At 36.8% G+C, this 24,214-nt stretch overlaps 1 protein-coding gene across 1 annotated transcript; it reads right to left on the bottom strand.

Moving 5' to 3' along the window:
- Positions 1-938: 938 nt before the first annotated feature.
- Positions 939-23,013, bottom strand: LOC100259602 (DUF21 domain-containing protein At4g14240). The gene is made up of 13 exons (XM_002276636.3): positions 22,651-23,013; positions 20,772-20,848; positions 7,414-7,497; positions 7,202-7,315; positions 6,286-6,369; positions 6,069-6,140; positions 5,401-5,468; positions 3,772-3,859; positions 3,590-3,663; positions 3,123-3,501; positions 2,778-2,824; positions 2,613-2,694; positions 939-1,262 (listed from the first exon to the last, which is right to left on the bottom strand). Exons 1-13 carry the CDS (start codon positions 22,886-22,888, stop codon positions 1,155-1,157), a joined length of 1,515 nt encoding a protein of 504 aa, XP_002276672.1. The 5' UTR covers positions 22,889-23,013; the 3' UTR covers positions 939-1,154.
- Between the last annotated feature and the right edge of the window lie 1,201 nt (positions 23,014-24,214).

Below are 24,214 nucleotides of genomic sequence, written 5' to 3'. Positions count from 1 at the left end.
ATAGAATTTCTTTATCTAAGAGTTTTGTTCTTATACCTTGGTCATCTACCCACATAGGATATATACATATATATATATATATATATATATATATATATATATATATATATATATATATATATATATATATATATATATATATATATATATAATTATTATTATTACTTTCAAAGACCCTGCAACACCATTACTCCAAGCCACCAACTACACCCATTATTATTATTATTATTATTATTATTATTATACCACTTTTTTTTTCCTCTTCTTCTTTTGTTTCTCCCTTCCCTGGACGCCCATGGGCATCATTTTTTGTTTTTTTAAACCTTCTGCTACACGACACACATCTACATTATTATTATTTTTTTCTTCACTATTCCAGAAAATCACGCTACTCTTATTTTATTTATTTATTTATTATTATTATTTTAGATCTATTCATTTGAGTAATCAAAATCTATCGATCTCCATTAATAAATCAAATTATGTTAATAAATTTTTAAATTTTTTGACCTATTAATTAATTAAACAAACTCTAATCAAACTTGAGATATTCCAAAGAATATCTAAAGTGTTTAAAACTAATTAACGAATATAAAATATTACTTTAAGAATTAAAAATCTTACCTAAAAAAATTGATCTTCAAACCTAACCTCCAAATTTTCAGTCTTATGCTCTCTGTGAAAAAGGGTTTTCTGAATAGAGAAGGTAAGAAAAATCTAATTTATATCTAGAAATTTTAAATACAAAAAAACCTTTTTACCTTTATTAAATTACTTTAATTAATTAATAATTTTAAATTACAATTTTACCCCTAAATTGGGTTTGAGGCATTACACTACCAATTTGGGAGATGGGCCTATGTTCTTAGCAGACAACTACAAATGCAGGGAAACTCAGGAGGCTCAGCTGTTATGTGTTATACAAATCCAGTGAGAGATAGTGGCAACCATCAAAATTTACATTCCCAGGAAAAACTGTTCACTGGCCTTGTAGGCCATCAAAACTCTAGTGAAAAATGAAACCAAGAACAACACTTAGTGCAGTGGTTTTTACAAATTACACTCAGGAAAATCATAACAGATTTAAATAGCTTGTTTTGATGATGCGATCTACCAGTAGGATACAGCTAGATTTCCCAGGGAGAAACATTTATTCATCTCTTGCTGCCCAGAAGAGTTTCCCCGAGATTCCCAGGTGACTTGGCCCAAAAAGAATCATCCTCTGCAGACTTCTTTGGGGTTCCTTGTCTGCTTTGGCCTCCCTGAAGGATCGATCACCAAGAAAAAAGAAAAAATCATCAGCTCACTGCTCTAAATGTTTTCATTTTAAACATCATTTCCAAGATTTAATTGTGTCCATCAACACTATGTTGCACAGCTTTTGGCCCTGAACTAACATTAGATGCCTGGGGAACCATTAAGGTTTCAGGCTATTGGATTCTAAATTCTTAAGGCACTAGTGTTTAGCAAAAGCTTTTCGAACTTTGGAGAATGTTCTTTTCTGTAACTTCCCCTAAAATTTTATCTTATAGCCTACCATGAAAGCCTAAACCAAATCATAGGCAATTCAGACTCGGTTTTCTTAATAAGCAATATATATATATATATATATATATATATATATTAAAGGCAAATAACTAAAGAGGAAACACAAAGGTTGAATATGGATATACTGCTGCCCCCTGCACCCCACCCCAGAGTGAATCCTCTACCAATCTCTGCTTATTGAAGGATTTGCATTATTGAAATTTTCATCCACTTAAGGGTTTTAAGTAGGAAAACTAAATAAGGGGATTCAGGGGAGTGGATTTGAGTTCATTTTATAATGACAAACAGTGGGGTAATAAGTCAATTAATGTTATTTGGTTGATCTTGGACAATTAATGCCAAGTTCATTTTTTAGTAACCTTTGGATTTTGCATTGCAAGTAACAAACTAGGTTTCAGAAAGAGGAAAAAAGGGATATTTTCAGGGTGATTGAAAAGAACACCAGTGAGATCTAACCAAGAAATGGTGTTCTACAACATGCAAAACTCATGAGAAGCTTAACTTTCCGGTTAACTACTTAACCTACCAGCCTCTTGCTTATGCAGAGACAGGAACTTCTGTTAAAAAAGAAAGAAATAGGTTTTTAGTGTCCATTTGGATATACTTTTTATTTTTTGTTTTTAAAATCAGAAAATAGTCATAACTTTCATAAGAACTAATAGAGGCTTACATTGAAAAAGTAACGGTTTTAAAAACTGTTTAAAGAAATGGTGGTATAAAAAAATATATTACCTCAAATTTTAAATAGAAGTTTTTATTTAAATAAAATATACTTTTTTGTATAAGATGTTCTACTTTTATATAGAAGTTTCTATTTTAAAAACAAAAAACAGAAAGTCTATTCAAAGAACACTCGGTGTTTTAACATTTTCCATAGAGGTTTGGTCAAAAACGCAAATGTTTTATGAAAACACCACCAAATAGAGACATCCCATTTTTGGTTTAACATGACCAACATGTTTTACTATGATTTCCAACCACCAAACCAGCATACATGTTTTGCCATTCTATGATAATAACAAAGAGACATGACTATGAAAATTCAAAATCTGATGTTCACTTACTGCAGGCTTTTGACCAGTCAATCTCCGACTTGATGGGGCACGGGCCACAAATGAAGCAGCCGCAGCTGCAGCTACACGTATCCTGTAAAACCATGATATATTCCATCATCACATTTAATCAGGAAGGATGACAACAAAACTCAGTAATGTATGTTCCTAAAATACCTTTTATGTACATCAACATATACATCCGTCTCATCTACAATTTCCTCCTGCATTGAGATGAGAACATAAAAAACTATCAGGAAACTATAGACTGCATATATAGGAAAACAAAAAAAAAATGAATAATAGAGCGTTCATGTAGAAGAACTACTAATACCACAGTAATCAAATGACTTTATCACTACATGTCTTTAATTGATTAAAGTTAGATCACAAATGGTAAGGACTATTAGGAGCATCAACTTTGCACATTAATTAGCTTAAGCTGCAACTGACAAAAAGGTCAGATGCACCAAATGGATATTCTATATGATGTGGAAAATGGAATGAGGAAGCAGAGTTTACTTGCAGAAGTTCTTCAAAAACATCCTCCAGGGTGATGATCCCAATGACTTCCCCATCTTCAATATCCTCAGGCAAATGGGGCAAGCTATTTGTTGTGGCACCATTTTGTTGAGAAGGGGTTTGCTTGTTTGTATTGGTAGGCTTTGGGACCTTGTCAATATCAACAACAACATTCTCTGATTTATCATTGTCGTTGGCTAACAAGGGGGTAGTGTATTGAGAATTCCCATTGGCAACTTTGTTTTCTTCAAATCTCTCACCATCACCTTTAGGCAGAGGATTCTTGTTTTTTCCTTTAACCTTCACTACAGCTGCCATGTGACTGCTTCCCTTTTGAAATTCGTTGAGGATATCATACAAAGGCATATCTGCCGGAACCCTGGATAACAATGCATGAAATTTCATGCTTTTTAATAGAAAAATAAAGACAAAAGCTAAAAAAGTAAATAAACGATAAAATAGCATACCTAGGAATTTTCCGGATGGAAACGGCACTGACCGGAGTCTCTGTTTCAGCTCGAACAGTGAGAAGACTTTTCACCTAAAAACAGGAGTAACCATTCTACAATCATCTGGTTGCCTATAACAAGAAATCATAGTCAAAATAAAATTTTTGTTCTAAGCCAAATGTCATTACAACTACACCGACCAATAAGAGTCCGATAATGTTTTTTGGATTCCCAGAATAGACAGGAACGCGACTATGACCCCGTGCAAGAATCTTTCCAATTGCTTCCCTGCATTGTAAGGTAAGAAACTATATGCTTTTAAACTGGAAGGATATGTATACAGTTACTTTGGAAATGAACCCACTCCCTGATCTCTCTCTCTCTCCTTCAAGCCAAAACTTTTTATTTATTTATTTTTTTGATAGGCAAACCCAAAGCTTTTTATTATACATAATTGGAACATTTTAAGCATATAAATATATCCAGATTCAAATGCCTGTTAAAAAAAAAGTAATCATCTCATCATTCAAGTTGTACCCTGTCCGAGTAAACCCACAATTCCATACTAAAGCATCAATTAAGAAAGAACCGGGAGAATTCATTTCCCCAAAAGAAGACTTCAAATTAAAATCTTTGAAAAGGTATGATACCATGAAGATTTGATTCAATGGGTAACAATTGAATTTTTAAGTCATATATGCATGTGTGCACTTGTGCATTAGATGACTGTTGAGCACATCCTTGAGGGATGAAATGAAGAAGTCCCTAGGGTTCACAATAGCACAGCCATCTGTGCCACACAGTATAACGTGCATGAATATACAAACTTACATAGTTATTTATGAAAAAAAAAAAAAAGATGAGATTGAATGTTTTTGTTATCAAACAATAATAGAGAAGCTGCTTGATTACTTCTATCCTATATATTGACTGCCTAAACTGAAGTTGGACTTTTTGTCTATTGCATAAATTTAAAGTACGTTCTTGGTTTTTAGGATCAAGGATTGACCTTAAGAAAGGCGAGGACATTGGGCACCATGAAGATCACAGAGAAGAACACAACACAATGATTTTATAGGAGCTTGCACTTAAGGCCTAAGAACTCCATCCTGATTCCCAAAAGGTCACTGATGTACACTGCTGTCCTGAACACAAGCAATATGGAACAAGATGGAATGGCATGATGTCCTTCAAATTGAGCAAATGGCAGGTGAGGCAACAATTAAGAAACAATATAGGAAAAGTGCACTCTGAGTTCATTCAAGTAAAAACAAGGCCCCTGTTGCAGTAAATGCCTTTGACCGTGTTTGGGAAACTCATTGTGTGCACCCGCAAAAAGCAAAGTTACATAATATAGAACATGGAATTGTTTCATGATCCTAATTAGAGATCTTCAACTCCAGAGAGCTTTTTCATTTTTGGACACCCTTTGAGAGCAGCTTAGCTTTGCTACTCTAATATCAGGTATATCTGTTGTACAATCCATTCATTCCCTAGTATCGTCTGCCTGGTAGGTAGTAGACATCAATAACAGCAAGCAACTAGGAGTTTTTATACAGATCAGGATAGAGTCGTTGGGCCTTAATGTAATTTCCTGAGCTCCCAAAAAATCCTTGCATTCTTTTCTTCCACAATCCCAATGGCCCTGGATAGCTATCCAAATGTATACTTAATTACAGAAAAAGAGTTCCCAACAGCTACCATTCATTTTGGAAAAATAACAAACTATTATTTTCATTGATTTTGATTTCACAACAAAAATAAATAAATAAAAGTAAGAGCAGTGGCAGAATAAGAAAAAAAGAAAAAGACCATGGAGTGGAACTCACCAGTCCAATTTTGAATTGACATCTAAGGAAAATGTTGATTCAATAGGTGTCATAGCCTCCTCCGCAGTCTGCTCATTTCCCAAGAAACTTCAGTCTTATGATCATTTTATAGACAAAGATAACAAGATAATTGCATGGATATTTTCACCTAATACCAAGTAGACTTGAAACTTAAAGATTAGTGCATGTCTAATGATTAACAACCATGATGTAAACGTGGAGTTGAAAGTGAACTAGAATAGTTTTGAATCAGTAAAGATATTATTAAGTTAGAGTACATTATGGCTGTGAAATGGGCCAGATGGTACTCATATGTAGGGACCACCTGCCATGCACCATGAATGTAAACCCTTCTCAGTTTTGAATGTAGGTAGTAGTGACAATTAAATCATATTTCCACCCTACCTTAATGAAAATAAATTATGAAATAAATAGTTGTTGTGATCTTCAATGCTATATTTAAAGGAGTGTTCCTTTTCCAATAGAAGGTGACTAAATTAGAGGTCTACTTATATCTTCCTTGTGTATGGTTGACAACTAATCTTTGTCTTATGCAAAATGAGATGGCTAAAAAATTGAAAAGATTTGCTATGGACAAAATGCTTTTTAAAAAAATGGGGAGAGAGGCCTCTAGAGTGCATGCTTTTTTTTTTCTCCACAATAAATACCTTTTCTGTCAAGTCTAGTGCCCCACTGATAATAGTTGTCTCATCATGCGTGAGTTCACCCCCCTTACCAGCCTAAAATGGGCAAAAGCAAGATGTCATTTGATCTAGTAACATAGATGTATCTTGTCATTTTTCATAATAAAAACAATGCTATCATCAATTGATCCGAGCAACTGATTAGTGCCTTCTAAGACAACTTCCAGTTCAAGCGGATTACCTCCTGACCGTGGATCGAGACCAGAGCTTTCAACTGAGCTCTCCTAAACAAAGCATCATTGTGTCCGAGAACAGCATCTAGAACCTGAAACCATGTTAAGCTAGAAATATGCTAAAAGAATGCAGAAATTATTTTGTGAAACACAATATCACATTAAACATTTCTGCAATAGGGAATCTTGAAAACAATGAGTGCTACTTAACTGGAAGATGCTTTGAGACACTATCAGAGTTGCAGAAAAAATAATCAATGTCATTCCATCAAGGAAAAATCAGAGAAAAAAGGGAAGTGCTCAGGCACAATATATCAACCTTACACATTACAATTTGCTTTCTGATGCATAATCGATATGACGTTAGCATTCTTTAACTCTTATACTACGATTAGTGACCACTTTTGAATATTTTGTTTGCGTAACTGAACATACATTAAAAATGTATCAAACCCAATTGCTTTACAACCTCATGCACTGCAATTCTGAGGCATGATGACAACTGTGTATCATTGCAAATCAAGTCACACAGTTACAAAAGAGCTTCTGCAACCTTAATTAATCATGGGTCTAGGTCTCTATTATAACCTATCCTCAAGAGCATTCAATTATCAGCCTGCCCAGAATGGGGCTTCAGGAGGATCTTATTTGTTATTGCAGAAAAGGAACACTTTATTTCTCATGTATTATTTTTAGCTTTATCACCTAGAGAAGTCATCTCAGTATTTCTTTCATAAATTTTAATGCTATCTCATTGTACATGGAACAGTAATTCATTGAAGTGTTGTATGTTACCAAATTACAAAATAATAAGGTAAGAAAACCATAACTCTTTTTCGGAGTTTTGTATATCAGCTCTATGCATAAGTTATGTCAAGTTCTTTTCTAAAGAAACAATATTCAGTTATCCATTGTGAAAGTTACCTTTCCAATAGGGAAAGCAATTGGATAACAAATGATCATCAGAATGCGCACCAGCCACACAAAATTTGCACCCACAGAGAGTCCATATCTTGTGCATATGGCTTGTGGAATAATCTGGCCCATAAGGTAAGAAACAAGATAGTTTAATTTATGTAAACCATTTAAGGTCACTTGTTTCAAGTGAAGCATTATGAATAAGAAACAGAATGTACCTCTCCAAAAGCTAGAACGAAAGTTACAGATAGCAAAATAGCAACAAAGGGATGAAAAATTTTGTCAAGGTATATAGGAAGGGCCTGCAAAAGCAACAGTCAGAATAGATCAATATTCAATGATGGACAAAAAACCCTTTTCATAAAAGAAGTGAAATGCCAAAGATAATCAACAAAAGTGGGACACATGATAAATTTTTAGGAAATCGACTCTTAGGAACCTTCATATGAATAAACAATTCATTGCAAAGGAAAAAGAGCAATGCCTAAGTATGAGGAGGAACTCAAGGAACAACAGAAACAAACAAAAAAACACAAAAGAGTGACTTAGAGCAGATTCCATTGAACAACAATAAAGAATGAACTCCAAGCTCAAACCTTTGGAGACAGATTCATATAAAGAACCACATTAAAAACATCTATTGCTTCCCACAATGTAGTGATACAAACATTGCATATCACAGTAAATATTTCATTCCTGTATGAGAATTGTCATTTCTTACCTAATGTTCACAGAAGTTTTGTTATGTAAAATACTAAAAAAAGTGAAAAATTAAAATAGAAGTGTACTTGCTAACAAAATGTTGATGTGAACAAAACCACAATCTCAACTACTTAGGTTGAATGACATGAATCCTTCTTTAACATTTATAACAAATTAGTTAGGTAATGGCAAAAGGTTGTCTTGAAGAGGGGTGACTGTGTTGGGAAGGAGAAGAAGATGCATTTGCTGCACTACAAGGTAGGGTGGGTGATGTAGGACAACCCTAGGATGGTTGCCTACACTCAAGAGTAGATGGACTAGGGTTTATTTTTTAGGGTGTAAGGAGAGGAACAAAGAATAAATTTTATGATAAAAAATTATAAGATAAGAAATAGAGAGAAAGAAGAAACAATGAAAAAAAGATGGAAAACTCTAGAGTCTCACTAAGGCCTTCTAGGAGTCTCACCTAGAAGAAATCAATGGAATCTCACCATTGAGGGTTACAACCTTGCAATGAAAGAAAATATAATATTATTCATATCAAAAAATCCCTTTGTTTACATTGATTAGCCTATTTATAGGCTTCTCTAAGAAATCCAAAGTCTACTAGGATTCTAATAACCTATTATGATTCTAATTCTAATTATAACATCCAAATTCTACTAGGACTCTAATAACCTATCATGACTCAAATTCTAATTATATTATAACTTAACTAGCTGATCCTAATTAGACTCCAACAAATATCAATCTCAATTCAATTCTAATTAATATTAATCCTACTTAAAGTTTACTTAGGTATTCCCTTTCTTCCTTGAATAAACTTTAAACGGTTTTCCCCCATCAATTCCCCCCGGCTTGAAAGAACTCAGCTCCGACGAGTTAGATGCCTGATACAATTCATAGAGATCGGGGTTTAACTTTTGAAAATCCGTCATCGTAATCCATGTATTCTCATAGTGTGGTTTGTCTCACCATTTCACCAAAAAATTTTGGTATCCACCTTGTCGAGTAGACACAAGTTGATCATCAAGAACATACTCAATCTCAGAACGTGGGCTAAGAGTAGGTGGTAATTGAAGATCCAACTCTTCACTTACATTGATGTGATGGCCATGGTAGATATACAAATCTTCCACATTAAATATTGGACTAAAATGCAAGTCTAAAGAGAGGTCTAACAAATAAGCATTCTCACCCAACCGCTTTAGTACCCAAAATGGACCCGCTTTCTTAGCTTGAAGCTTTTGATATGTGCTCGAATGAAATCTTTCTGGTTGTAGACGAACCATCACTAGATCACCTTCTTGAAACTGAATATATCTTTGATGTGCATCTACTGCCTCTTTATAGTTCTCATTACTGATTTTGATATTTTCTCGTACCTTTTTATGTATATCTCGTATATGACGTGCAAATGCATCACCATCTTGGCTGGTGCGAACAGAAGTAGGTAATGGTATAAGATCAACAGGTTGCTTAGGTTTCAACCCATATGCCACTTCAAAAGGTGAGGACCCAGTAGTACGATTAGTGAAGCTGTTGAAAGCAAATTCGGCTTGTGGTAAGACATTGTCCCAATTTCTCAACTGATCTCTCACAATGCATCTCAAAAGATTACCAAGGCTGCGATTAATAACTTCTGTTTGTCCATCAGTTTGAGGATGAAAAGAACTTGAAAAGTTTAATTGAGTACCTAGCTTGGCCCACAAGGTTTTCCAAAAATAGCTCATAAACTTGACATCACGATCAGAAACAATGGATTGTGGTTATCCATGCAATCAAACTACTTCTTTAAAGAACAAGGCAGCAACATAAAAAGCATCCGAAGTCTTCTTACATGGGATAAAATGTATCATTTTGGAAAATCTGTCAACCACAACAAATATAGAATCAAAGCCCCGTTGTGTCCTTGGTAATCCAAGTACAAAATTCATGCTCAAGTCTTCCCAAGGTTTGGATGGAATTGGTAACGGTGTATATAACCCTGTATTTTGCTTTGAACCTTTTCCTACTTGACATGCTCGACATTGTTTGATAACCTTCCAAACATCCTTCTTTAAACTAGGCTAAAAGAAGTGATCTTCCACCAAAGCAATGGTCTTATCTCGTCCAAAATGTCCACCGATTCCGTCTCCATGAAGTTCCCATATGACATGATCACATAGGGAAGTCCTTGGTAAGCATAAACGATTTTTATAAAACAAGTACCCTTCTAAAATCTGGAAATCAATACGTGTTGCTTTTGAACCACTCAAAAGAGATGAATAAACATCTCCAAAATCAGCATCATTGTCATAGCAAAGCTTTAATTCTTCAAATCCAATTGTAGCGGCTGACATGTTTACTAAGAGAAGGGTCTTCCTACTAAGGGCATCGGCTACTTTATTTTCAATTCCTGCACAATGCTTTAAATTAAAGGTAAACAGCTGAAGAAAACTACTCCATTTTGCATGTCGAGAGTTAAGCTTCTTTTGAGAATTAAGATATCGCAAGGCTTCATGATCTGAATACAAAACAAATTCGTTGTAACTGAGATAATGTTGTCAATGCCTAATCACTTGCACCACCGCATAGAATTCAAGATCATATGTGGAGTATTTTTTCTTTGCCTCATTGACCTTCTCACTAAAGAAAGCCACAGGATGTCCCTCTTGGCTAAGACTTGCTCCAATTCCCACATGGGAAGCATCACAGGCCACCTCAAATACTTTCTCAAAGTCTGGTAGACGTAGGATAGGAGGGTTCACCATCTTGGATTTGATTTCTTCAAATGCCTTGTTGGCCGCCTTAATCCAAATAAATAAATCAGGTTTCATGCATTTAGTAATTGGGGCCATAATAGAGATGAAATTTCGAATAAATCGTCAATAGAATGTAGCCATTCCATGGAAGCTTTGCACCTCATGGATATTTATTAGTACTAGCCAATCAACAATAGCTTTGATCTTCTCTAGATCTGTTTCAACACCCTTAGAAGACACAACAAAGCCAAGAAATACAACACTAGGGCTCATGAAAGTACATTTTTTCAAATTAATGTAAAAAATTTTAGCCCTAAGAGTGCGCATTACTTGTTTCAAGTGTTCCTCATGATCTTCACAAGATCGACTATATATAAGAATATCATCAAAATAGACAACAACAAACCGTCCAATAAAAGGTTTCAATACCTACATCATAATCCGCATGAAGGAGCATTGGTTAGTCCAAACGGCATGACTAACCACTCATACAATCCATCCTTAGTTTTGAAAGATGTCTTCCATTCATCCCCTGACCTAATACGTATTTGATGATATCCACTTCTTAGATCAATCTTTGAGAAAATTACTAATCCAACCATCATATCTAGCATGTCATCAAGTCTTGGAATTGGAAATCAATACTTGATTGTGATTTTGTTGATTACACGACTATCCACACACATCCGCCATGATCCATCCTTCTTTGGTGTTAATAAGGCAGGAACTCCACAAGGACTTAGGCTTTCACGAATAAAGCCTTTAGTAAGTAATTCATCAACTTGCCTTTTCAATTCAGCATGCTCTGTTGGATTCATTCTGTAGGCTGGTAAATTTGGTAATGATGCACAGGGAATCAAATCAATGGCATGTTGTACGTCACGCAGAGGAAGGAGTTGATTAGGTAACTCTGCAAGCCACAAGTCAGAAAAGTCATCAAGGATTTTACGTACGTTTGCTGGATATTCCTTATCTTTTTCTTTAAATTCTTCCACTTTCCGAGCCATTAAAGGAAAAATAACTTTAGTTTCCTTGCTCTCATTTTCAAATTGACACATAATAAGTACATTTTTTGGTTGTGCCTTGTTGAATATAATGTATATATAGTGTACAGTCTTTCCTTTTTAATATAGGTTACATGTATGGTAGTTAGTTCTCCTATGCTTGTATATATATATATATACTTCTCAATTGTAAGTAGTGAATCACATGAATGAGAATTAAGGTTTTTCTTCTTTCTCTCTCTCTCAACATGGTATCAGAGCCAAGGGAGAAAACCTAATTCTTTCCAGTTTCCCGTGTCATCAACTCCGGGAAACCTTCCAGTGATCGTGTTTCATTCTGGTCACCTTCCCCATCTCCCAATACTTTCCGGTCAGTCGAATCGTCGTCAGAAAACACTCACCGCCGGCAAAATTTTCCGGCGAACTTTCCGGCAACGTCTTTTTCCGACACCGACCACACCAGAAGGAGCGCCTGGAGAAGATCTCCAACTTTTGTGAAGGCACCGGAACCAAAAGCTCATCCACGCGCTGGCCACGCGCAATTTTCCGACCGGCGACTACATCTCACACGCCGGTGCGTGAAAGCGCGTGAGGCCTTTTCTGGCGACGCACCTCCTCCTCCAGCTTTGCCTGACGCCGACCAGCCTCCCTACATCCCTAGTTCTCCCATCCGAGCCCTGCACGTACCTCTTTTGGGGATTTTTGTCTCCGTCGGCCCTCCAAACAGTCTTTCCGACGAAGCTCCGGCTACTTTTTCTCCACCCCAATCCCTGCACGTGCCTTGGGAAGTGTTCTTCTACCTTTCTGGTGGTACCACGCCGCGATCTGAGGCCGTCTCCCTTTTTCGGTGGTGCCACGCCGCAATCTGAAGCCGTATTAGGGCTCTCTTCAATCCAAACATACTTCATTCTCCAGATAAGTGGATATGGCTACTAAAACTCCCATTTTTTCCTCTATCATATCTGGATCTCCTATGATTACTTCGGAGAAATTGGTTGGCAGTGAAAATTATCTTTCCTGGTCTGTCTCTGTTGAACTTTGGTTTATGGGTCAAGGATATGAGGATCACTTGGTTACCCAGGAGGCAAATATCCCTAAGGTTGACCGTGTACAGTGGAGGAAGATAGATGCACAGTTATGTAGTGTATTATGGCAATCGGTTGATCCCAGGATTCTTCTTCATCTTCGGGCCTACAAAATTTGTTTTAAATTTTGGACTCAGGCCAAAGGATTATACACGAATGATATCCAGCGTCTTTATAAGGTGGCTTCTGCTATTGTCCATATCATCCAATAGGACTTGGATCTATCTACTTATATTGGTCAGATTGCTTCTCTTAAAGAGGAGTTCTTGATTGTGATGCCTCTTACTCCTGATGTTGGGACTCAACAAACACAGCTTGACAAGTTCTTCATGCTCCTTACTCTTATTGCCCTCCGTCCAGATCTTGAGCCTTATCCGTGATCAGATTCTTGGTAGTTCATCAGTTCTGTCCTTGGATGATGTGTTTGCTCGCCTCCTCCGTATCTCGTCCACTCAGACTTTGCCATCTAATAGCACTTCAGATTCTTCTATGTTAGTTTCTCAAACTATCTCTTGAGGAGGACGCAGTGGTACCCGAGGTAGAGGCCAACGTCCTCATTGCACCTATTGCAATAAACTTGGCCACACTCGCGATCGTTGCTATCAATTACATGGACGGCCTCCTCACACTGCCCATATGGCCCAGTCCTCTGATTCTCCGCTGCCTCAACCTCCGAGCTCCTCCGCATCTCAGACATCTCAGGCTTCTATTGCCTCTGTTGCCCAACCTGGTAATGCCTCTGTCTGCCTTACCCACACATCTTCTCTTGGACCCTGAATTCTAGATTCTGGAGCTTCTGATCACCTATCTGGTAATAAGGATCTTTTCTCCTCTATTACTACTACCTCTGCTTTACCTACTATTACCTTAGCTAATGGTTCTCAAACTGTGGCTAAAGGTATTGGTTTGGCCCTTCCTCTGCCTTCTCTACCTCTCACTTCTGTCCTTTATATTCCTGAATGTCCTTTTAATCTTATTTCCATCAGCAAACTCACTCGTACTCTTAATTGCTCTATTACCTTTTCTGATAAATTTGTGACCTTGCAGGACCGGAGTACGAGGAAGACGATTGGCATAGGACGTGAGTCTCAAGGCCTCTATCACCTCACCTCGGATTCATCTCCTATAGTTTGCATTTCCACTGATGCTCCTCTCCTCATTCACAATCGTCTGGGTCATCCTAGTCTCTCCAAGTTCCAGAAGATGGTCCCTCGTTTTTCCACTTTGTCGTCGCTTCCGTGTGAGTCATGTCAGCTTGGGAAACATACTCGTGTCTCGTTCCCAAAGCGTTTGAATAATCGGGCAAAGTCTCCTTTTGAGCTTGTCCACACTGATGTTTGGGGTCCTTGTCGGACTGCGTCTACTTTAGGATTTCAGTATTTTGTCACTTTCATTGATGACTATTCTCGATGTACTTGGTTATTTTAAATGAAAAATCGAACTGAGTTATTCTCTATTTTCCAAAAATTTTATGTTGAAATCCAAACCCAGTTCAATATTTCTATTCGTGTGTTACGCAGTGACAATGCCAGGGAATATTTTTCTGCCCCATTTACTTCGTTTATGTCTCATCATGGGATTCTTTATCAGTCTTCTTGTGCTCATACTCCTCAACAAAATGGGGTAGCTGAACGCAAGAATCGACATCTTGTTGAGACAGCTCGTACTATCCTCCTCCATAGTAATGTTCCTTTTCGTTTTTGGGGGGATGCTGTTCTTACCGCTTGTTATTTGATTAATCGTATGCCCTAATCTATCTTACACGATCAGATTCCTCACTCCCTTCTCTTCCCTGACCAACCACTTTATTTCCTTCCTCCTCGTGTCTTTGGTTGTACTTGCTTTGTTCATATTCTCACTCCTGGACAGGACAAGCTTTCTGCCAAAGCCATGAAGTGCCTCTTCTTGGGATATTCCAGACTTCAGAAGGGTTATCGTTGTTATTCCCTTGAGACTCATCGATACTTTATCTCCGCTGATGTCACCTTCTTTGAGGACTCACCATTCTTTTCCACCACTTCTGAGTCTCTTCCTGTTTCTGAAGTCTTGCCCCTTCCCATTGTCTCCCCAGCTGATGTCGTGCCTCCTCGACCACTTCAGGTTTATCATCGTCGCCCTCGTGTCGCTGCTCCTCTCCCTTTTGCTGAGGCACCTGCTGACTCACTTCCTACCCCTTCGGCTTCTCCTGCCCCGGCTCTGCCTTCTCCTGATGATTTACCCATTGCTATTCAGAAAGGTACTCGCTCTACTCGTAATCCTCATCCTATTTACAATTTTTTGAGTTATCATCGATTATCTTCACCCTATTCTGCTTTTGTTTCTGCTATATCCTCTGTTTCTCTTCCAAAGAGCACCCATGAAGCTCTTTCCCATCCAGGCTGGCGACAGGCAATGGTGGATGAAATGGCTGCTCTGCACTCTAATGGCACTTGGGATCTTGTTGTTTTACCCTCTGGTAAATCTACAGTTGGCTGTCGTTGGGTCTACGCAGTTAAGGTTGGTCTTGATGGTCAGGTTGATAGCCTTAAGGCCCGCTTAGTTGCTAAAGGCTATACTCAGGTTTATGGTTCTGATTATGGTGACACATTCTCCCCTGTTGCCAAGATTGCTTCTGTCCGTCTGCTTCTCTCCATGGCTGCTATGTGTTTTTGGCCTCTTTATCAGTTGGATATTAAAAATGTCTTCCTTCATGGTGATCTTGTCAAGGAAGTTTATATGGAGCAACCTCCTGGTTTTGTTGCTCAGGGGGAGTCTGGTTTAGTGTGCAGGTTACGCCGTTCTCTATATGGATTGAAACAATCTTCTCGAGCATGGTTTGGTCGTTTTAGCTCTGTTGTTCAAGAGTTTGGCATGCTTCGCAGTACAGCAGACCATTCAGTTTTCTATCATCATAACTCCTTGGGGCAGTGTATTTATCTGGTTGTTTATGTGGATGACATCGTCATTACAGGTAGTGATCAGGATGGTATTCAGAAACTAAAGCAACATCTTTCTACCCACTTTCAGACTAAAGACTTGGGGAAACTCAAGTATTTCTTAGGAATTGAGATAGCTCAATCCAATTCCGGTGTGGTCCTTTCCCAAAAGAAGTATGCTTTAGACATCCTGGAAGAAACCGGTATGTTAGACTGTAAACCGGTAGACACACCTATGGATCCAAATGTCAAACTTGTACCAGGACAAGGGGAGCCTTTAAGAGACCTTGGGAGATATCGACGACTCGTAGGTAAATTGAACTACCTCACCATTACTCGTCCAGACATTTCTTTTCCTGTGAGTGTTGTTAGTCAATTCCTACAGTCACCATGTGATAGCCATTGGGATGCTGTAATCCGCATTCTTCGATATATCAAAAGCACACCAGGCCAAGGTGTGTTGTACGAGAACAGAGGTCATACTCAGGTTGTTGGTTACACAGATGCAAATTGGGTTGGCTCACCCACAAATAGACGTTCCACTTCAGGGTACTGTGTTTTTATTGGAGGTAATCTAATATCTTGGAAGAGTAAGAAATAAGATGTAGTGGTCAGATCTAGCGCTGAAGCCGAGTATCGAGCTATGGCTCTGGCAACATGTGAACTCATATGGTTGAGACATCTTCTTCAAGAGTTGAGATTTGGAAAGGATGAACAGATGAAACTCATCTGTGATAACCAGGCTGCATTACATATTGCATCCAATCCAATCTTTCATGAAAGGACTAAGCATATTGAAGTTGACTGTCACTTCATTAGAGAGAAGATCACATCAGGATGTGTTGCTACAAGTTTTGTTAATTCAAATTATCAACTAGCAGACATCTTCACTAAATCTCTCAGAGGTCCTAGGATTAAATACATTTGTAACAAGCTTGGTGCATATGACATATATGCTCCAGCTTGAGGGGGAGTGTTGAATATAATGTATATATAGTGTACAGTCTTTCCTTTTTAATATAGGTTACATGTATGGTAGTTAGTTCTCCTACGCTTGTATATATATATATATACTTTTCAATTGTAAGTAGTGAATCACATGAATGAGAATTAAGGTTTTTCTTCTTTCTCTCTCTCTCAACATGCCTCTTCCTCTGACTTCTTAATTAGAGGGACTTCTTTCATTGGACAAAGGATCTTCTTACGTCTGTTGTGCATGAGAGCATATGTATTTTCATAGCCATCATGTTGAACTCTTCTATCAAAGAGTCAAGGTCTTCCAAGTAAAATATGACTTACTTTTATGGGTAAAACCTCACATCATACAAAATCTTCAAAGTCCTTACCAAAAAGGAATGTTACTAAGCAACGAAAACTTACCGAGATAGAGGTGTCATTAACCCATGTTACTCTAAATGGATTTGGATGTCTCTCTGTTTTAAGGTTTAGCTTCTCAACAAGTTCTTGCAAAGCTATGTTCAAACTGTTACCTCCATCAATGATCATGGTGCATAATCTCCCTTGGCAAGAAATACGTGTTTGGAAAATGCTAGTACGTCGCCAATCGTCTTCTCCTTTTACCTTTGGGACAGCTAGTAAAGGTCGTACTACAAGACTATGCCCTTCCGTCATACCATCATAGTAGTCACATTCTTCACTAACTTCATCTTCATTGTAGGTCTCTTCTTCCTTTGGGTAACTCTCCAATTCAGATTCTGGTTCTTCAACACAAAAGTGTAAACCTTTGGTTGGGCATACAACAACATAATGATCATGCCCACCACACTTAAAGCATAAAGGAGTCACGTCTACTTTTCTATCTCCAATACTCATTGAAGTTTTACACTTATTACCATTCTTATGAACCACATTCGAAGTTTGTTGAGTGTTGCCCCCACCATTCACATGATTATAAGTTTTGAAATTTGATGTGCTTAAAGGTTTGCTTGCTGTCCTGTTGAAGAAAGTGCTCCCAATTTGTGAACTTGGACGCCTGGAAACCCAAAATTTGAGGCCTTCTTCTATTTTGAGGGCTAGTTGATAAACATCATCTACGGTATAAGTGTGTGCAGCTATCATCTCAAGTTGAATCTCCATTCGAAGTCCAGCTTTGTAGCGGGCTGCAAGTTGAGCATCACTTTCCCGCACTTGATTTCGAATACTTAATTCATAGAATTCTTCTGTATATTCTTCAACGGACTTGGTACCTTGTTTAAGGGAAAACAATTTTGTATACATAAGTTGTTCATAATCAGTTAGGAGAAAGTGCTCCATCATCTTCAACTTCATCTCGTCTCATGTGTCAATAGGTGATTGGTTAGTTCTATGAACTTGATTCTCAATATTATGCCACCATAGACGTGCTGTTCCTTTCAACTTTGCCTTCACAAAACGAACATTTCTATTTTCGAGCATTGCATACCAATCAAAGTAATCTTCCATTGACATAATCCAATCAAGAAAAGCTGTTGGATTTAGTTTTCCATAAAATTCAGCAACTTCAAGACGTACCTTTTTAGTCACATCATCATCTAGCTCAAAAAGTCTAGCCCTTCTTTGAGTCCCCATCATAAAATTGTCTTGTTGTTCGTGTGATCGACTTGGCGATTGTCTAAATTGATGACTTGCAATCTCCTCTTCAATTGGTCGTTTTTCTTGATTCTTTTCTAATAACTTCATGATCTCATCAAGTTTTCTATTTAGTTGTATTATAGCATCTTGATGGGATTGTTGTGTGGCTGAAATTTCCTCCAAGCGTATTGTAGCAGCATCTTGATTGCTAGAAGTTTTTTTGGAACTCATGCTTGCATAAGTTGCTCCGCTCCTTAATTGCATATGCCTTCAAGCTAAGAACTTTGGCTCTGATACCAAAATTGATGTAGGACAACCCTAGGATGGTTGCCTACACTCAAGAGTAGATGGACTAGGGTTTATTTTTTATGGTGTAAGGAGAGGAACAAAGAATAAATTTTATGGTAGAGAAAATTATAAGATAAGAAATAAAGAGAAAGAAGAAACAATAAAGAAAATATGAAAAACCTTAAGAGTCTCACTAAGGCCTTCTAAGAGTCTCACCTAGAAAAAATCAATGGAATCTCACCATTGGGGTTACAACCTTACAATGAAAGAAAATATAATATTATTCATATCAAAAAATCCCTTTGATTTACATTGATTAGCCTATTTATAGGCTTCTCTAAGAAATCCAAAGTCTACTAGGGTTCTAATAACCTATTATGATTCTAATTCTAATTATAACATCCAACGTCTACTAGGATTTTAATAACCTTTCATGACTCAAATTCTAATTATATTATAACTCAACTAGCTAATCCTAATTAGACTCCAACAAATATTAATCTCAATTCAATTCTAATTAATATTAATCCTACTTAAAAGTTTACTTAGGTCTTCCATTTCTTCCTTGAATAAACTTTAACAGGCTTTCCCCCATCAGTGGGATTGGGCATCGGAGACTTGAATGTGATGACTGAGGCTTTAATAGTAAATTGCTACTAAAGGTTTGATGAAAAGGGATAACTTTGAGGAGAAGGGTGGTTGTAGGGAGGTAGGGAGATGTTGCGGGTGTTCAAAGGAGTAGAAGGGTGACCATTTTTATTTTATAAGTAAGAGATTCTATTAAAAATGCAAAAAGCACCCAAGAGTATTTTTTTTTTTTTGATAAGTAAACGATTATATTAACGAAGGCAAAAAGCCAAAGAGCATACAGGAAGTATACAAGGCTACAAACCCTAATCCAAAAAACAAAAGAACCCAACCCCTACTTGGAAGCTATCCACTCCAAGAAACCTATAAGGGAATTCGACTCCATATCAATGTACACTTTAGCCCAACCCCAAAAATTATACACAAACGAAGTCTTTAATTTCTGAAAGGCTAACACACCCCCTTTAAAGGCAAGCCTATTCCTCTCCTTCCAAATTGTCCAAAAAATGAAAAGCGGGATGGACTTCCACACTTTCTTCCTTTTTCTCCCCACAAAAAGCACGCAAGAGTATACAGGTCGTATACAAAGAGTACTAAGCAAAAAATAGAAAAGATGGTACAAAAAAATACTCCCTCCCTCAACCAATACCCAACAGATCTAAAAAATAAAATATATGCGTATAGCCACCACCTACATACATCCTAACTCACATAGAGAAATTGATTAGGAAAATTTTTTTTACTCTTTGATCAGACAATTCCTCACTATTAAAGAATCTCCTTTTTTTTTTCCTTCCAGATCGTCCAAAAAATGCAAGAAGGAGCAACTCTCCAAGCCTTCATACGCTTTTTCTCTATAAAAGAAACATGCCACCCTAAGAGGGTTTCCTTAACTGACTTGGAAATAACCTACTAAACACCAAAAATGGAGAACACCAACTGCCACAATAATCTTGCCTTGTCACAATGAAGAAGGATATGATCAATGGACTCTGACTCCTCTTTGCACAAAGCACACCTATTTGTCAAAATCCACCCTCTTCTTTGTAGTTGATCTAACGTCAAAACTTTCCCCCAACAAGCCTCCCAAGTGAAGAAACTCGCATTTGAAGGAATCTAGGGGTTCCAAACTATCTTCAAAGGGAAAGGGATCGTACCATTAGTCTCCAACAAAGAATAAAGCCCCCCTTACAAAGAAAACCCCTTTGCTATCACTCTTCCAAACAACTCTATCCTCCCATTCCCTCTTCACTGAATGTCCATGGAGTTGAGGTTTTTTTTCTTTTTGTCTTTCCTATGTTTTCTTCTTTTGCTTGCTCTACCTTTGGGGCAACTTGCACACCCTGGGTTATGCCCTCTTGGCATTCTTCTATATGCTTACCTATTAAATGAAAAATAAAAGTATTGTGTCCTAGTAACAATTCCATATTCAAATGAATCATTTTGGTTATCAATCAAACATATTTCTTCTCTAACCCTTTTTCACTTGCTATAGTCCAACACTCTTGCTAACATATTGTTACAAATATTTAGAGATCTTAAAAGCAATGGACTGTACTGTAAAACTTCCATTAAATATGGAAAATCAAGAAGTTAAAGCAAACCCATTTTCAATGAATGCAAGTGAATTCCCATTAGATCAAAAAGACAAATGAAAAGCATTTCTTATAATTACTTACCTCCATGGCACAAGCATTACAAAGAAGCAAGGTCACAAGAAGCTGGTGTTGCTTTTGAACTACTGGTAGGATAGCAGCTGAACATAATGAAGGCAACAATCAAAATGAGATGCATAGATGATAAAAGGCAACATTCCAAACTTAGCAAAAATTAACACGTGAAAAACTTAGAAAATGTTTTATCGATGATAGTGCTTAATAAACTGAAAATAACAATATTGAGAACAACAGAACATGAAACAGAAACTTTTGAAGGCAATATGCCTGGTAAGATCTGAGCTACCTTGATAACATTATTCAAAGAGGAAACAGCTTATGATGTTGAACGTATAATTACAATTTGATCACTGACAGATGATCTAAAATTATGGCATGGACTGCTTGAGTAGTTGATACCCACAACAACAAAAGGGAGTGATGAAGTATGAAGAAGAACTTGAGGATATAGCTGAACTTAAAATAAATATTGATAAATGGTAATTATATCTATTTCTAGTGGCATGGGTAATAACAATTTACCATTTATAGCCAATTCTTTAAAAAAAAAGAAATTGACGTTAGCACTTTTTCTTTTCATGATAAGGCAAGGTGTTAGAAGATTCACTAATCTTTTCTAAATAATGAATCAGAGTTACAAGAAAGTCTAAAAGATCTAATAATACTTCAACCATTTTGGAATAGAATGGTTAGATTAGACTTTATGTTGAATTTCTTTTAATACTTTAGCATGTCCTGGATTGGGTACAGTGCATGTGAACCCAAGTAATAAAGTAATTTACCCCTTCTTACAGATGCAGTCATTGTTCTTTATTATATGATTAGAACTATAATCACCAGCTCATCCCGTAACCTGGAATCTAGTGACAGTGACTCAACAGGATTGGCCAATTTTGTTTCTGTTTTAGCTAATAAAATTCTATTATTCACATGCAACCACAGCCTAGGTTGGTTGATAAGATATGGACTATTCCATAAAACTTCATTTGGTTGAAGAGAAAATGTATGAACTGGAAAGTAATTATCATCTTTTACTTCAAGTTTTGAATCAGCTGGGGCCCTAGAAAATCTCATCCATGACTCAACTGGGCCTGGTACAACTAACTGCTTAGTTGAGTTGGATTTCTTATTTCTTCCAGACAAAAACATCAGAAAATACTGATTCAAAATTCCTTCTTTTTTCATTCTCTTTTCCTTTATTTTTTTTGTGACTTGAGAAGAGAAAAGGTTTGGCACGGAATACTCTATTCAACATCTTTATTAATAGTTCTTTGCAGTTTGCAATGCATGGAATAAAATAAAATCAAAGTTTTGCCATCACAATTCAATACCTAAACAGACTCCTCACTCCAAGAATAACAGAAGACCCCATCTCACCATTTCACCGTCTGAAACAAACATGAACCCTTTTATGGTTATGTTTAGCTCATTTAGTGGACATCATAGTTTTCTAAGATTCGCAATAAGGAAAAGGCGAAGACCCCAAATTTTAATTTCTTCCCTCTTCCCAAATTTTCAAGGCAACCAAACCAACCACGACTGAATTGCGTCACCTGTTCTCCCTCACCTTAATCTCACTTATCAAAACGAAAGGATTAAAAAAAAAAAATTAAACACTAACCAATCAAAACTTCAGACACATTTGATTTCCAAAGAAAAAAAAACTCAACAAACAGGCACTAAACTAGCTGCATTGAGCTCCTTCAAGTGAAAAGCTCGCGCTTTCCCTAATCCAAAAAACGAAGGGAAAAAAAAAGCTCAACACCCAAAATTTCAACCTCCTTCCCCCTGTTCCCGCATTTTCCCGGCAACCAAACACGGGACAACCCCACTCTTCCACAAATCAAACACGAAACAACCTATGGAATCGAATTGTACCGACCGGCTTGCTTCTTCTCCGCCGACGTCCCGCTCCGCTGGAGAATCTCGAGCTCAACAAGGCCGAGAGACATCAAGCCGAGAGTGAGCCCCGACATGATTCCAGCGAAGAGCACGAGAAAGCACGACACTCCGGCGTAAACAAACCACCAGAGCGATCCGAATTCAATGTCCTCCGTCCGGAGCACGAACTCGCCGGTGGTCGGCATCGAACCTAGGGTTAGGGCATTGAGGAGCGACATGGATTATTTACAGGAGAGAAGAAGAAGATTTGGAGACACAGAAACACTGTTCCATTATTAGCGATTATGGAGATGGGACACAGAGAGCAGTCAGAGTCTTGGTTTGTGTTTTCTTCTGGGAGACGATTCTGGCCGTTGGATTGTGAGGTCGGGGGAATCTTGATGGCATCGGAGGGCGGTGAGTCGCGGTGGGGTGGGGCCCACTGATGCTGTGTGGGGTACTGTGCACCAAATATAATTATATTGTCTTTTAACTCTAATACATAAATGCGTTGAAATAGCTTTAACTTTTCTACATAAATATTTGCATTTATTAGCGGGTTCTGATTCGTCCACGTGGCTAAATCTACGGTTATAAAATATAGGATAAATTTTATTTTAAAAATATTATATTTGTATATTGCAAAAATTGAAAGTGATTTGAAATTAGCTCTATAAAAAAATAAAAAATTTCAAATAATTTTATAATTTTTTAAAAATTATAAATTTTTTTAAAAAGTGATTTATTTTTATTTTTTTTTATATTTGTATGTCACTATGTCATTATTTTAATTTTGTTTTTAAATATATTATCAATTTCTAATTTCTAATGTCATGTCTAGTTTTAATATAATTAAATATTCTATCATATTAATTTAAAATAATTACAATAATTACCTTTCCCTGATATGAAAGAATGATTCCTTGGCAACCAGGTGGATCAAAATAAAAACAATTATGTAATTTAAAATTGAAAAGAAAGAAAGAAAATATAAGAAAAAATATATATATTTAAACAGTGATAAATAAAAAAATAAGAAAAACAAATTGTAAGTTCTAATGTGTAGTGGATTGGTGCAATCCCGGTGTACGTCCACTATTTCCTAACTTCAATATCAAATTTAAGTTTCTATTATGTTATAGCTTTTAAACCAAGTCTTATTGCTTTATACTTTTATTAACAGAGTCCAATAAGCATTTTAGAATTTTCCTTAATAGGTGTCCTATTCTTAAATTTTCCAAATGATACCTAGACTTACAAATTTTATAAAACTCAAAAGATGAAAACCGTATTATATTTTATAAATAAAGTGTATGGGTCTTTACGGTAAAACTAACCATTAGTAATAAGTTTTTTAGAACTGGATATTTTGGTGCTAACTATTTGAGCATTTAATGAGAAGCAGAGAGTCATTGGAAGCTAAATATATATATATGAACATGTGATATCTTACGACGGATAAGATATAAAGTTTATGACACTATATAAGTATTGATTCTTTTTAATCATGTAGATGTGTTTTAAAATCGTGAAAGGTGTTTGACTGTACCACACAATGAGGACCG

The sequence above is a fragment of the Vitis vinifera genome, chromosome 7 (genome assembly GCF_030704535.1).
Source record: "Vitis vinifera cultivar Pinot Noir 40024 chromosome 7, ASM3070453v1".
In the NCBI taxonomy this organism is placed as follows: Eukaryota; Viridiplantae; Streptophyta; class Magnoliopsida; order Vitales; family Vitaceae; genus Vitis; species Vitis vinifera.
This window is presented reverse-complemented; position numbering and strand designations above follow the sequence as displayed.